This window comes from Vigna unguiculata, chromosome 8, assembly GCF_037176805.1.
Source record: "Vigna unguiculata cultivar grain cowpea cultivar isolate G323 ecotype 2 chromosome 8, ASM3717680v1, whole genome shotgun sequence".
NCBI classification, from domain to species: Eukaryota; Viridiplantae; Streptophyta; class Magnoliopsida; order Fabales; family Fabaceae; genus Vigna; species Vigna unguiculata.
The window spans coordinates 37,761,209-37,777,913 of NC_140799.1; the positions used below are offsets into that span (position 1 = coordinate 37,761,209).

The window sequence follows — 16,705 nt, forward strand, 5'->3', positions numbered from 1 at the left end:
CTACTTTAACGCAATGGGGGACCACTGCTACAATCAATTACAAATAAAATAATGGGAACCATTACACCAACATCGACAACCGACAAACAAACCAACTAAAATAATACCCCACTGAACCCCACCTACAGACACAAACTACATAAAATCATGGAAGTAGTTTAGAAACCATGCAGAACATCACAACAATCGAAAGACAAACAACCCAAAAATAGAATTACGAAAACCCTAACCCACGAGCAAACACAACCCAGAAAACCCTGAACCCACTTACCTTGTTGATGATTAACTAGAAAATTGAAATGAAGAGTGCAACTGCAATCTAATGATGAAATGACAAGTATTAGCTGCTTCCTTGGCAAATCTGAACTCAAGAAAGACGAAGATAAAGAAATTTTCCTAATTGCAAAATTTCCCCTAAATTGAAAAATTAACGTTAATTAGCCACCTGTACAGTACACGTAACACACCCTAATACAAACCGTTTCACATGTACAATGTTCCGTTAATGATTTAAACGGCGTTACAGAAAAGGACCAAATAAAACACAAATTGCGAAAATGAGGATCATTCTAAACATTCAATAAAAAATGAGGACCATTTTAAACATTATGTGAAAATGAGGACCATCCGCAACAAACACTACGAAAATGAGAACCAAAAAGGTATTTAAGCCTTAAAAAAAAAACATTATCAGTAATTTATGCATGTTTCAAAACAAAATTGTAATCTCTCTTTAATCTTTGTTCATAGCACCCGTATGTAATTACTAAAAATATCGACGTAGGTAAAACATGTGGTTGATAATGAACACAAAAATTGGTTCATGGTACTCTGTTACACACGACAATTCTTGTCATGCATTTTTTTTTATTGTGGTGCAAAACAAAGTCTAAAGATAAGAAATCTTAGAAGAAATTGTTGGTCATGTGTTCGTGATCTCATCACTCTCCCCTCAATGTAATATATTTTAAAGATTTTTAATTTGTAAAAGAAAAAATATCGTATTCTTTGTCACACATTCTAATTCCAACAATTGTGAATATTAGAAGATATTTTCACCTCCAAAATGAAACAAATTAAAATATGTAGCAAAACAATAACTTAAGATTGTTGTCATAACTAAATGTCACATTAAAACTATAAGAAAAGACGAGGTCTAGTGACCGAATACTGATTTAAATTTATAAGATATTATATGGCAGTTATATTTCGTATATAACACAAAAATTTACACCACTCAATAGTTATTATTCATAAATTTTACTATCAACTAATTTTTATTCATTCTTCCGTCATGTTTATACCTTTTAGATATTCTTCTATTTTATTTTATTTTTCTTCTCAATTTTACACATTTTATCATCTTGTGAGCAATGAACGGATGATATTTACCTTACTTATAGGGTATGCAAACACTTTGTTGTACATTTAACAGAATGTACAATATCTTATGATGGTAAAATACATAAGCAAAAACTTTAGTGTTATAAGATTAACAAATTAACGATAATTAAATAATAAAATACATGGTTAATTATTATGCATTATATTAATTAGTGATATGGAAATATCTGATTAAGTCTTGTATAGCATGTCAATGGTCGGTTGTATTGAGAACTTTAGTAACTGAATCTATAAAACCGTATCAAAGATAATTTTGGAAGTATTTAAAAAAGTAAATTATATTATTTAAACTATAATAGAAAGGATTAAATTTTAGTTTTCTCTTAATAAACTGTAATATGCAACTCATATATAAATAGAAGATATAAATAGAAGAGTCCACATCTTTAGACACTTTAAATAATCTAACTTGAATTTACTATTACTTTAAACCAAAACAAATTCAAAACAGATTTTTAATTTAACTTAAATTGATTGCTTTAGTTTCATTTCATGATTAACTCAGTTTTACATTATTTTAGAATTACTCATGATTACTACAAATAGTGATGTTAAAGAAATATTATTAGACCCTTTACTCGCATCTTTCATTAGAAGAGTTTCGTTGGGGACTTTTTGAAAGTTTGTCGTTTTTGTTATTCTAAATGATGGTGAAGAATTTTATAATCTAAAAAAAGAAAAAAAAAATGTTTTGACTAGATATAAGATTTGTCCTTAAAAGATTTTCAAAAGATGAAAAAATAATGAGTATTTAAATTGTATTTGATCTCGACTTCTAAATAATATGAGACGCAGTAAGTGTAGTGAAATAATAAATGAGGTGAATAAATTTTCAAGATACTATGAATTAATTAAATGTCTCAAGTTTAATCTCATAATTTCTAAAGAATTGTGACATTGGAAAGCAAGAAGAGCAACAACCCTTGAAAAAGTGACTCTCCAACCACACAGAGAGATAGGAATATTTCTTTGGGATTAACGAGGTTAATCGGATTAAGAGATGGAAGAAAAATGTTGTGCTGTAAAACGACCCAATGGGACATTTCTCTTATAATTGTAAAGTACAGACAAACTAAAGTTATGAATAAACAAATTATGAAACCCACTTGCAACCCAACTTGCCATTGCAACGATAGTTTCCACCTTACAGCTCACGTTTTTATAATCATATATAATAATAATAATACTAACAAAAAAAAAAGAATATTACGAAGGAGGCAAAGATTTGCAACTTGACGTTTTTTACGCACCAAGTTGAGTTCAACAAAGCCAAGTTGCTCTTCAGAGGTTGGTTCGTATCCACCATACAAAAATTAAAACTAATATAACGTCGTAATCGAAACACATAGTACAGAACAATCCTTATTATACGCCAAAAGTCCAAGTCACGTTCCCTTTTTTCGATTTTATTAATGTACGCATCGGGGTTTCAATTCTGATGTTCTTTCTTGACTAATACGGAGTTAAGTACTGTGTATATGTTTTAGCTAATTATAGTTATAGGGGGATATCAAAAATGATTAAGAGAAGCTTCAACGAAACTTAACCAACAGTGCGCACCGTCACACACCGACTCAGAATACGGATAAACTCAAAAATATTATATTATATATGTTCCAGGTTTATAAAACTTCAGGATAATCAGGTTTCGGTTTTTACTTAATAACGTGCTTTTGTTGTGTCTTCAATGTGACTTTTCCTTCATGTGTAAGATTCAAACAGGAATCTTATTTGAAAAAAATGAGGTTAATTTGATTGGTATAATAAATCTCAAAGTATTTTCTTTCAGTTATTAGTTACTGCTCAAACTTCACAACGCTATTTTCGGCTGGGATAAATATATGAACGAAAAATAATGTTTGCTTGGGCGATGGAATAGTCAAAGACAATTAGTCTAATTGGAATGGCTATTTATTTATTTATTCAATTTCTTAATCTCCAATAGGTCACGTCCCTATGGGAAAAGAATTTTTCTTTATTCAGAAGGAGACTAAAACTTTTTTTATTTTATTTTAACATAATATGTAATTTAATTATTTCTTCGTTTCAAAACAATAGTATTTTAAATTTATGACACGTTGATTAAGAATCATTAATTGATATAAATTTATGTTTCAATTTTTTTTTTCTGAATTATTCTTGTTTCTTTCTTTTTGATTTATGTGGTTAACTATTCTTAATTACATGTACGGAAATTTGGAAAAATAAATTAAAAATGGAAATAAAAAATAAAATTAGGAGTTTGTATGAAAAAAGTATTTCAAAACATTGACTACAAATATAACTAATATATGAAATTGAATTTCACTGAGCTTAGTCTACGAAATTATAAAATATTTTAAACTCTAAATTAAAGGATTGATTGGCTTGGCTCTACCACAAAAAGGGTTAGTGATTGACAAATGGTGGATAAGTTTATCGAAAGAAATGTCAATATTTGGTGTTTGATTACATTTTAAGCACAATTATTTTCGAAGAAATATACAATCATGGAAATCAAAATAATTTATTTGGCCAAAATTAATTGTTTTATTAAAAAAATTGAATACATTTAATAAAATATATTAAATATTGTTCAACGATCAATTTGTTTTCTTCAAATCGCCAATCAATTTTCTTAGTTAAAAAATACTACTTCTTACAAGCAATAATTTCTCAAATATATGTCGAAATTATGTCCGTGAGCGTAAATGTTCCTTTAAATTTCACTCTAGTGATCACAATATAAAATAGATAATAAGAAAAAACAAAAATTAATAATCTAAGATCAGAAATTTGATTTTGTTTAGTAAATATTTAGAAATACATTTGTTGTATAGTGAATCTTCGTAAATTTGGTTGTGCACTCTGATCAACGAGTATTTTAAACTAAACAGTGTATTTTTAATCTAGTAATAATGATTGAATATTTGTGAACTTCCTAACATGTTAAACTGTCGTATACTTATTTTGAATTAGGTTATATTTGAAATCAAAGGTAAATAAATAACCACATGTGTATGACATAATCTCAAATTCAACTAGAACCATTCTCTTCTACTACATGAAAAAGAGAAAAAAAAAGGATTTACATTACAGAAAGAAGATGAAAATTGAATACAAATTGAGCACACCATAGATTCGGTGCAAAAGAAGCACTCGCAGTCCTCGATCAGAAAAAAGAGGTAGTAGAATGAAGAATGAATAAAAGAAGAGATGGAAAGAACGAAGGAACCATATAATATATGTATATCATATATTATATATGTCACATTCATTTCAACCATCGCAGTCTGATCTTGAGTTCTCCAAAAACAAATCTTAACGGTGTCGGTTTCCACCAATTTCAAACACGGAACGGAACGTGATTCGAAGCCGTGTTCGAAACAAAAATAAACGATGAAAGAAAAAGAAAGAAAAATGTTTGTTTGTTCAGTGTTGTTGACTTGCCATGTTTTCAGCGATCTGAGCGAGGGACTGCAGATTGCACCGTACGATTGTGTCCACGAAGACGCAGGTTTCCTCCTTGGTGTTACCGGGAGGTACGTCAACCACGTACGACTCGATCACAACCGTGCCTCCGTTGCCGTCACCGTGGAGCGTCGTCACCGACCGGTAGTTTCTCAGGCGGTGGTCGCCGCCGATCACGCTGAAGCTCATCACGTGCCTTTCGTCGTCAAGGATCTCGAGCCGCTCGGTGCTCGAAACGGCGGGGAGGCCGGAGACCACGCGCACCTCGCGGAGTGCGCCCACGCGAATGCCGTCGCCGGCGACCACGTGGCAGCTCTTCACGAAGTGCTTGTACCCCTGCGGATTGTCGAAGCGCCGCACCACGGGCCACACGGCGGAGACCGGCGCCTCGATCGCCTGGATCACGACGGAGCAGCACTGGCTTGGCCCCACCGCGTGCGTGTGGTGTCGAGCCGCCGCCTCCGGCACGCTTCCTTTGGGCAATAGACGTCGCGTTGACGGCGCCGTCTGCGGCGGTTTGGGACAGTTAACGCCGTTTGCTATGGCGGTGGATGCGTCGGTTGTAGGGTTGAATCGGTGGAGTTGAATAGGGCAAGTCATTTGTAGTTCATGTAATAGATATATGTTTCCCTGATTTCTCTTCTCCCACTCCACCAAACAAAGATCTTTGCTTTTTGATGTTATGTTAAAAGGGTTTTTGCACAAATGGTTGTTGTTGCAAGAGCAAGAATATATATTTAGAAGATGTAGGAAGATGAGAGACTAGTCTTGCTTTGTGAGGTTTTGGGTTAATTAATACTTTTGTAGTTCAAGTTGGAGTATTTTTTGTTTCTTTTTCTTAAATCATTAATCTTCCTAAATATTTAAAACTCCTAATCACATACACTGAAAGAAATATTAAAGTATTAATCACATAGTTAGATGAGAAATTATGATCTTGTTAACAATAATGACGCCATATTAATGAAATTGGAGTGGTTAGAGAAAGAGAAAGAGAAAAGGGGGTTACCTTTCTCTTTTTATGGTTGTTTTTGGTGACAAAGAAAGAAAGAGAATAGAAAAATGGTAGTATTGAATAGTAGGAGGCAAGGGTGTGCAAGTGGATCCTCAACTTGCAACTGTCCTTGAGACTAGGTTTTGTCAATTGTCTAATTTCTTTATCCAAAACTCCAACTTTCCCACTTCATCTATTATTATTTTTTCTTAACTTGCTAAAAATTATTGTTTCTTAAACAATCAAACTTTTCCTTGGCCTCATCGTCTTCTTAAAAGTTAAAACATTCTTATTCAAATACCAACTTTGCATTTTTATTGCCATTTTCGTTATCCTTTCTTCTTCATGTGTTTTTTTTTTTTTGGTTAATTTTCCCTTTGTTTATAAATCAAAAGGCGTGCACGAATTTCTTAGGGTATCTTTGGAAATAGAAGGAAGAGTCTAGAAGCTCCGGCGTATGAACAAGTTGATAGCGATATTGTTCAAGTGGTGATATATTTTTTTTGGTGCCGATAATTTTAAAATGGGATGATATTTTTCTCGTGTTTAGTTTTGACGTAAAGAAGCTACTTGGCGTGATCGCGAAATACATAAAATATTCCATGTTGTAAATGTGGTTATAATTGTCTTTTAAAAGAGTTGAACTGAGATTTCATTATTTTCGGAAGAACTAACTCTTTTTACCACAGTTACATCTCAATAACAGTAAAAGTGTCCAAGGTAAACTCAAGTTAGTAGACACTATTTGAATTTTAAAAGTTAATTTTATATATACTACTATTAATAGAAACAAGAGATTCATTCTATATACACTTTTGTTTCCAATTTTAACATTTTTTTTAATTTAAATAATTATTCATAATAAAAAAAATATTTTTAGTTTCACTCTTTTAGTAATTTGTTTAAATTTAAATAATTAATAATAATCTAAAAACCATTTTAAAAATAAAAATATGACTTATAATAAATTGTAAAAGTTATTTAATTTTATAATCATTTTTTCATACAACTTATGCTATAATTTATTAATATTTTTATTTCTATAATTAAAATCATTTTTGTAAATTAATCAAAAAATTCTATAATAAAAGAAAAGTAAACACTAATATTTATGAAAGTAAAGTTATGTTAGAGATGACAAAACGAGTCAGTCTAACTCGTTTTGGGTTGGAAACTCGTAAAAAATGGATTGAATTAGGTTAGTCCGTTGCACATAAAAAATGAGTCAAAAGTTACAACTCACCTTATCGTTCTTTTTTTAATTTTTTAGCCTTTTTTATTTTATTAAAATTTTTTATTTTTAAAATTTATTTATTTATATACTTGTATTAAAACATATTTAATCCTATGAATATTTTTTAAGCTTTTAATTCATTAATTAATATTTTAAATTGTATAAATTAAAATAATTATTATATTTACATGTTAAATTAATTATTACAATGAATGATTATAATTTAATATGTAAGTGTTAATGAATTAAATTATAATAGTATTCATATTTATAATTTTACAAAAATATAATATAAAAACTTTAATATTTTAAATTATTTTTGTTTTAATTTTTTATTTTAAATAATAAAAAATAAAAAGGACTAATGAACTAGTTGCCTTTAACCCGTCAACTTAAAATGTTGGTCCACAGATCACGATCCATTTTGCCATCCTTAGTTTATGTCATACTTTTTTAGTTATTCTTTTATTTAAATATCTTATAAAGTTTTGAAACCTATAAAAGTTGTTTTATATGAATATAATTATAATTTTAGTTTCTTTAACTACGTACAATATACTTATACTTATGAGTTTAATATACTTGTGGTTTTTTCACTGTGTCGTTGCATGATTGTAATTTTGTTGTACATTATTTTATCCTTCTTTTTTTTTTATAAAACTCTTCATATATATTTTAAGGTTGATCATTATTAGAGATAAAGGGATAACACAGATTGGATCGAGCACAAATAATGTCTATTCATTATTTGACCCACAAAAAAATTATCAATTATCAATTATCCACAACTTAAATGATTAATATTTGGATAATGAAAATATGATATTGCAGCTACAAGTGAGAACTAAAAATATAGTTTGCTTGAAAAAAAAAAATATATCAATCTCGACCATAGACGTCAAATATTCTTATTGGACACTGGAATATCATGGGAAAGAGTTGTGAAAAGATAGTGAAATTTTCTTTGAACAAAATGAACTTATTGAAGATAAATTTTGATTGTAATAGCGAGATACTTTGTAGTTTTTTCTCTTACACTTAAAGTCAATGAATACTTTAAAATAATAAAAATGTAATAATAAAAGAAATTAAAACTTCTACTTATATTAAACATTATATTTGATTCAATTTCGATAGTCATACAATATTTTGCTAATTGAAACATTTCAAAAGTGAGTAAATACATTTCTAAAGTAATAATACTTGTATAGTAAATTCTAAAAATAACTTCAAGATATACAGATAAACCATTTGGTACAAAATGCAATATATATTTTTCAATTTATGTTCCGCTTGGTGGGATCATTCTGATCTTTTCTTAAGAAAAAGTATATGATTTTCAAGTTAACCAATAAAGAGAGAAAATAATATTTTTATACTATACTTGGATATGGAATTTTCGATTTTATAAAGATGTATTGTTTAGATAAAAAAGAGTTAAAAAAGTGAAAATTTTAAAATTTTTGTAAGAGTAATTGAATTATTTAAAACTAAATAATTTCACATTTTATTTAAAAGATAACAAATTACATACTCTCATATTTACGTGTCGTTGTATTCTCTCGTAAATATTTATTTATTTTATTTAAATTGTTAGAAATATTTTTATTGCTTGTTACTTGATTTTCACAGTTAATATCGAGAAGATTTGTTTCAGTGAATTTAAACTAGAATATTTTGATTGACTTAGCCGATGTTTATTAAAATAGTTACTATTTATATCATGAAACAGATTATATCTTTTGAAAAATATTAACTAGAAAAATTGATATGTGAACTTAAATAAAAATTTACCAACACCTACGTCACTCAATTCGCCCCACTCGCATCTTTGGGATTGGGGTCACAATCACGTTGGAGTTTGATTCTCCACCACACTACCTATCCCTTAGTAGAATCAAACCTCCAATTTATCAAATTAAATAAATAAAAAAACTACAGTCTGCCCAATTGAAGAAAATTAAAAAAAAAATAAAATTGGGCTTTCCAGAAAGAAGCTTGTTGATATGTGGGCTTGGGCTCTTATTCCTCCGGCCTCCAATTGTCCTGTGTCGATAAAGGAAAGTGAGAAAGAATAGTGTTAACCAATAAGCATAAATAAGTTATTTCTTCATGCACCCCCTATACCTACACTCCTATAAAATTTTGTATTTCGAAATACAAAATAAAACAAAAAATTCATTCTTAATGGAATAATTCGAAATATAAATGTATCTCAGATTCTACACTCCAATCCATAATACAAATTTTATATTTCGATTTCTACATCCTAAAATATAAAATAAAATATGCATTTCAAATTGTAGATTCTAAAATAAAAAAATAATATTTCATATTGTATAATAAGAATGTAAAAATTTATGAAAGTGCAAATAGAAATTACCAGCATAATAATACTTTGAGATCCAATAAATTTGTACGTTTATCTTGTATTTATTATTTTACCCTTTATTCTTTCTTAATATAAAATTAATTTTTTTTAATAATTATATTACCCATAAAAATAGGTTTCAAATGTTTGGTAGAGCGTAAAAATATTATTTCTCTAATTTGAACTTGTAGTTTCTATTCTTTGAAGAAAAAAAAAATACAAAAATGAGAGAATTAAGGCACATTCAATAGCTATTTGAACTAAAAACTTCTTTAACTCATTTTCAATCATACACACTTTTTACCTTTTCACTTACTTTCTCATTGTAAAATATATACAAAAATAATGATATTTTGACTACTAAATTTTGACAATTTTTTTTATAATATAAAGTGACATCTTCTAAATGATTTTGAAATATTGAGAATGAAAAAATAAAAAAATAAAAATCACTTAAAAGATGTATCTAAAATAGTAAAATAGTAAGAAATAGTCGTAAAAAAAAAAATTCTGAATATATAAATCAAGAATCATGTTTGCATGAATATCAATCAGTTGGCAAAAACATTGTAAAGATGAGGAAGTAGAGAGAGAATTTACCTTTTATTTGTTGGTGGAAGAAGCTTTTTCATTCTTCATGATCATGTGGAATGATTTAGACTTATCTTCAGCAACCATTTCTCTGAGTATATCATCTTCAATCTTCTCAGCTTGCCACTGAGAAGGGTCTTCCACAAAGGCCTCACTGAAGATCATGCTTGACACCCACTCTTTCCAAGTGGTTCTTCTGTACTTATCTTCCTCCAATGAACCTGTCACCAAAAGCTGATACACATACACAACTTTCTGCTGACCAGGTCGAAAAGCCCTAGCAATGGCTTGCTTCGTTTTTGAAGGATTCCACTCTGAATCCAACATAATAACTCTTGAAGCTGCTGTCAAACTAATACCTTCAGCACAAGCTGTTATAGAAGCAAGAAGTATCTTTGCTACTCCACCAGCTTCCTCAAACTTATCCATTACTCTCCCTCTTTCAAACAGTTCTAATTCCCCAGTTAGCACCAACACTTCTTTTCCTCTCATCCACCCAAAGTACTTCTCAAAATATTCCACAAATAGCTTCACCGGTGCAATGTTGTGGCAAAATATCAGAACCTTCTCGTTTTTCACAACACGGTAGATAAGGCTCAACACAAATCTTACCTTGGACCCTATTTTCAGGTCAAATTTGCATTTTTCTAGCTCCATCAGTTGCTCAGAAGTGAAAAACTTCTCAGCACACACTGCTGTTTTCACCAGCCATGGATGTATCGAACCAAGAGTTATCATAAGTTCTAATTCCAGAGGGTAACCATTGCACTTGGCCATTTTCTTGTGTAGTTTAAGCAAAATCTCATGCTGTGTATCAGATGAATTCATTAACAATGTGTAAATTTGTAAACCTGGTAGACCGTCAGAGCTTCCTCCTTCATAAACATCTATGAATCCGTTTGTCACATTTCTCAACATCTTCAGACCCTGCTGCCTCTCCCTACCTTTATCAGAGTCAATTTTCTTAGCAATTTTGTCTAAGAAGAATTTTCTAGCTCGTGATTCTAATAAATGACTTGCCTTTTTTGCTACTTTTCCTTTCCTTCTGTATTTGGAGTCCAATGCTTTCAGTACTTCATGAATGAACTTTGGTCTTGCCAAGCACAAAGTGTTGAAGTATTCACAGAAATTGTTCTGAAACAATGTACCAGAAAGCAGTATTCTCAGTTTTGTTTGAACTTTCATCAGAACCTTTCTCAGCCTTGATTTAGTGCTTCTGGGGTTGTGCCCTTCGTCCAGAACCATGATCCCCGGGCTTTCCCTCAGCACTTTAGCCATGTATTTTCTATGTGCAAACTTTGAATCCTCACGCATCAGTGTTAAAAATGAAGTATAACCCATTATCAGAACACTGGGGTGTGAGTGCCATTTTTGTATCTTCTCAAGGCAATCCAAAACATGCTTGACATCATCAGTGGGCTTGGGAACTCCAGGAAGAACAACCGGTGATTTCTGCTTGAAAACCCGGTATGTTCTACGTCCATGAATCAGATACACTGGTATAGGAATATCCCACTTGATAAATTCTTTGTACCAAGTATAGAGGGTTGTTTTTGGAGCAAGAACAAGAGGTCTCTTCCCTGGGAATAACTTCAAGTAGCTCACAAGAAAAGCAATGATGAGAAAAGTTTTTCCAGCACCAGGAGTATGAGATACCACACAGCCACCTATTTTTTTGGATGCTGCTTCCATCAGTGTTGGTTCCATGGACCCTGCAATGTTTTGCCAAAGAAACTCAAAGGCTTTCTTCTGATGAGCATGCAACTTTACTCTAAGTTCGGGAATCAATGCCCAAACGTTATCATTTTCTTGAGACACAGGTCCCTCAGGAGATTCTATGGTGGGGAAAAGATCCAAGTCATCATCCTCATCAACCTTTGTTCGTGAATCTTCTTCAGCACTGTGCTTCTCCTCTTGGTGCCATGAAGAATGTTGAATCTACCAATAACAAAAAGGTTATCAGCCACAGAATGGGAAAATAGACAAATCATCCAACCAAAATAGGTGAATGAGGTTAACATCAGCAACTAATTTACTCTTTCTAAAAAGCACACTTCTTTATACAAATTCCATGAATGCAAACATAGAAAATATCTTCCTAATTTGTTATGCATGAAAATGCAGAGGTAATAGCCTTTTAACAGCTTCAACCCTTTTGGAAAAGAAAGCTGGGTACTGCAATAGAAGAAAATTGCATACAAATTCACATCCAAGTTAAACATCACTTACAAATGGTGGAGTAATATATTTGATCTCAGTTTTCACAAAGCCACATCTATAGCAGTAAATTCCAATTTGTTCATTCATTCTGAACTCATGTGGACAGCCTTGGTTCGGTTTTTCCTCAGTTTCATTGATAATAGCAGCATTTGAATCCTGATTAAACAGTTGAAATGAATTAGTCTTAGGAAAACTAAAAGAAATAGGGGAAAGCAAAGTTCAAATGGTCACACACCTCTTCTAGATAGGAAGACGCCAATGACACTTCCAATTCTCTCCACAACATATCCATTTCAGATTCTTCTTCTGCATCTTCTTCATCAGGATTTTCTGTTTCTGTCTTTTGCCCAATGCTACTAGTTGTGTTGATTTCCTTCCACTGGTCAGTTATAGATGGTTCTTCTTGAGTAGATATTGTATTAATATTCTTTAAGTACGAATTTATGAGATCCTTGTAGGCAGCTGCATTTAAGGTTCTGTCTTTATAGTTGTACCTTTTTTCTTCTCCATGATCTCTACTTCTTGAATAAGATGCATGGAATTTTTTCTTTTGAGCTTCTTTATTGGATCTAATCCCTTCCCATTTATTTCCAAGATCCACTATATCATCTAAACCACTTAAATTCTTCCTCTTTGACTTGGGGACACCATAACTATAATGATATCTCAATGACAAATCATCAGCCTTTTCTACATCATCAGACTCTGCAGGATGGTTTTGAGTCTCAAAAGCTAACAAATTATCATCTTTCTTCTTTGATTTCTTGGGGGCACTAGTTAGATCATAATATTTGGAATAATGTTCAGGGGATTCATGACCATAACTTCTAGTAACCTTGTCATCTAAATCATCACAATGCTCAACAAGTAACGGATCAACTTGATCAGGAAGAGGAACAATAGCAAGCCGATTTTGATCTTCATTCTGATAATTTTCTCCTGACTTTATCTCCTGGTTAGTGTTCATTCTCCTCTTATACATCACAAGCTCCCGGCATGTGCTTGCCTTCTTTTCATGATTTTCATTAACCCCTTCTGGAGAGTTCTTCACCAAACCAAACAGACATGCCAGTGGTATATGCAGTTCTTCATCGTCCTGTTCTTTCCATGTGTCTATCTTCACTGGTGGTCTGTTTCTGAAAGAACCAACATCAATCTCGGAAGATACATTAACACTACCAATGTAACGCTCTGGTTGTACATTCCTACGCTTAGAACGCCGCAAGCCCTCAACATTATAAGGTAGTAGTAACAGCTGATCTTCATGGCATTCATGTACGTTATCAATCTGCTTAGTTATAACTGTAGGAACTTGAGAAACAAAGGGTACTAACACGCCACTTTCTGTTTTGAAATTCACAACATCAATGTAAGAATCTTGATTCAATGAAGTGCTATCAGTATCTCTTCCCAAAATTTGATACACTAGCTTTTCTTCTAGACATCTTACGCAAAATGAAATCCTCTTTACAACTGAGGTGACAACTAACCATGAAAGATCACATAGCACTTTGCCCAAAAGTAATTTAGTGTGTGATATCATGGAACAGTCCTCTGATGATGCCCACCGGTAGTGCTGATCTTCACAGTAAATGTTGTCAAGTTTCTGGAGAATGGATATTTGTTTGAGTCCAATTACTTTAATCTCCTTGCTAAGAGTTCTTAGCTCTGCACCAAGTGAACCTTGATGAACATAGAAATTGACATAAAACTGACAGGAGCACTCAGAGTCATGTGGTTTTCTTTGTACAGAGCTTATTTTAGCATCAATCCAAACCTGTAGTTCAAGAAAGAAAGAAAATGCAACTCATACTTGCCATTTTGGAAACTAAATAAAATTCTCAAATTAAACACATGCAGTAACAACAACAATAATAAACACATGCAAGGTCATGTTGCAAGAAAAGAAAATAATCAAGAAAAAGGAATCAGCCACAGTGACTATCTAATAAAGTGATCTAACTGTTGCTTCTGTGATACCATGAAATTTAATTGATTTTTCTTTATCCACAGTTTCCCCAAATACATACAGATAAACAGTTATATTGCATTGTTGTAAACTCCTAATAGATGTCTAGAAGATTCTGACAAAACTTTCATGATTTATGTAACTCTATTACCTCAGATTAAAGAGGTAAAATGCATAAAATTCAGAGGACAATGAACACTTACAGGGTCAACAACTGTTGCATCTGAATCATTAGATCGTTGAGGGGTAGAGAGCACACATATATCAATTCCAGGACGCAGAAAACGGGAACAATCAGACAAAGTAGCCTTTCTAGACCTTATCCGAATGTCTGACAAGGGTCCTTTCTCCATTGGCATATAATGATTATCAACAAAATGAATATACATGGTTCCTGCCTCAATCTTTATGAACTCCACAGCTTGCCATGATCCAGAGGAAACTGCTTCAAAAGCTGCTTACACAAAACAAATTGAAAATTGATTTTAATTTTTTGTCAAGGAATGTAAAACTGAGAAAATAGTACACAATATCCAGGTCACACTGAAACTTGGTCAATCAAGTTTAAATTTGTTTGGTAAATTAAAATTCACTTTATCTTTGATCAAGAAATTATAACTGTTCCATATTCAATATGTTCACTGTATTTTTTTCTGTGTTGTCCTGCACAGTAGCAAGATCAACAGAACCAAGAAAATAAGAAGAAAGGCTTACGGTGAGAGTTGAATGGATGCTTGATTTGATCTAATCGTCTTTTTCTGTTCACCATGATTGTGACAGCCAACAACAGCCAACAACCTAATGTTGTTAACTTCTGCACCAATACTAGGAACACAAACTTTCACTTATAAACCTTCATTTCATATCTGTTTACAGAATAAACAAGTTAATCATTGACAAACAAATGAAAATGATTCATATGCATTATGCCATTGTACATATTGTACATATCTTTCATAAGTACAAAGAAAAAAATTTCATTTTTCTAATGGTATTGTAGCCCTTCAGTAAATAAGACAAATTGAAGAAGGAGAAGAAAATGCAGTGTCTATAAATATGTACAAACATAGTTACCAAGAGAAGTGCAAGAAGACAGGCTAAAACTCGGTTAAACCCTGTCATGTTTTTTCTCCTCCTTAAAACCAACTCCCCAACAAGGATAAAACACTTTTGTGTAAAAATGATACTATGTTGGTTTGAAGAAGTAGAGACATTAGACATGTGAGAGTTCTTAAGCTTCAGCAGGGAATTATATACTGAAATGACAAATAAAAACATCATTATCTGTGATACCCACTTGTGCATACACAGAAATGGCATGGGTGTTCTGCCCCTCCAAAGACAAAGCGAAAGATGTTATCTTGTTTTGCAACAAAAAAAAAAATGATTGCTTCTGATAAGCAAGTCTAAAAGTATCCAAATATTGAGCAGATTAAGATCATGATCAACACAACATAGACTTCAAATTGACTTGAAAAAACGAATGTAACCATGTCGTCACGGGCATTTAGATTTTCTGGGGAAGGCAGAGAAAGCACAGTGAGAAAAATCTATCCTTACCAAAGGAGAAAAGCTGGTTCTGAAAAGAATCTAAACACAGTTTCAAGCATAACTGAGGAGAGAGAGAAAAAAGAAAAAACAGAGAAGAGAGAGAGAAGACTGAAGTGAAATTGAGGCCGGCAATATCTAGGTATATAAAACAACAAATTCTGATGTGAAATATTTTCAACAAATGTCTTTTTTTTTAATTTTTAATATATTTTCATTTTGATTCAATTTAAGTGAATAAATTTATTGTATATAATAAATACTAATCAAATAATGTTAAAAGAATTAAATGTCCATTAAAAAGCTTATTTATTTATTATTTATGATAAGAGTACTTTGCTTAACTTACTAAGATATTTTTCTATTTTAATTTGTATATTGTATAATGAAGTATATTTCTCTATAAATAATTAATTGCATTAACTGTGAATCACTATTTTGTGTGTATTAAGATGATTTATTAAAAGAGTTCATTGCAAGTATGAATTGAGTATTTACATATTAAATAGATGGAATGAAATTCATAATCATGACAACCAAAATTATTCAATTGTAATTAATAATTTCATGTTTCATTTAATTATTTAATTATAAGTTACACTTGGGAGATTTGTAATTAAATAAATTGTTTAAATTTTGTATTTACTCTTTTGAATAATTGTTATATTTATATGAAGTATATATTTTTTGAGATTTTTGCTAATAGTTTTAGTGTATCTCAATATTCAATAAATATTTGTACTATTTTAAAAATATTTAACTGATATATTGTTTAAAGAGACAATAAATATTTTTATTCACATTAGTAAAATGTTGATATTTTTTAAGATTTCATGATTTTTATTAATATTATGTTTTTATGATCAAAATATTTTAAAATAATCACAACTTTAAAATTCATGAATACTTTTAAGATGAAAAATT

At 31.1% G+C, this 16,705-nt stretch overlaps 1 protein-coding gene and 1 pseudogene across 1 annotated transcript; both read right to left on the bottom strand.

Annotated features, from left to right (window-relative positions):
• Positions 1-4,404: 4,404 nt before the first annotated feature.
• LOC114193574 (abscisic acid receptor PYL4 pseudogene) lies at positions 4,405-5,760 on the bottom strand (annotated as a pseudogene).
• Positions 5,761-8,822: 3,062 nt separating this feature from the next.
• On the bottom strand, positions 8,823-15,098 carry LOC114195273 (SNF2 domain-containing protein CLASSY 2-like). Its single transcript, XM_028085685.2, has 6 exons — positions 14,948-15,098; positions 14,437-14,687; positions 12,500-14,041; positions 12,274-12,420; positions 10,054-11,982; positions 8,823-9,128 (listed from the first exon to the last, which is right to left on the bottom strand). The coding sequence occupies exons 1-5, from the start codon at positions 15,000-15,002 to the stop codon at positions 10,057-10,059; spliced, it is 3,921 nt and encodes a 1,306-aa protein (XP_027941486.1). The 5' UTR covers positions 15,003-15,098; the 3' UTR covers positions 8,823-9,128; positions 10,054-10,056.
• Positions 15,099-16,705: the final 1,607 nt, after the last annotated feature.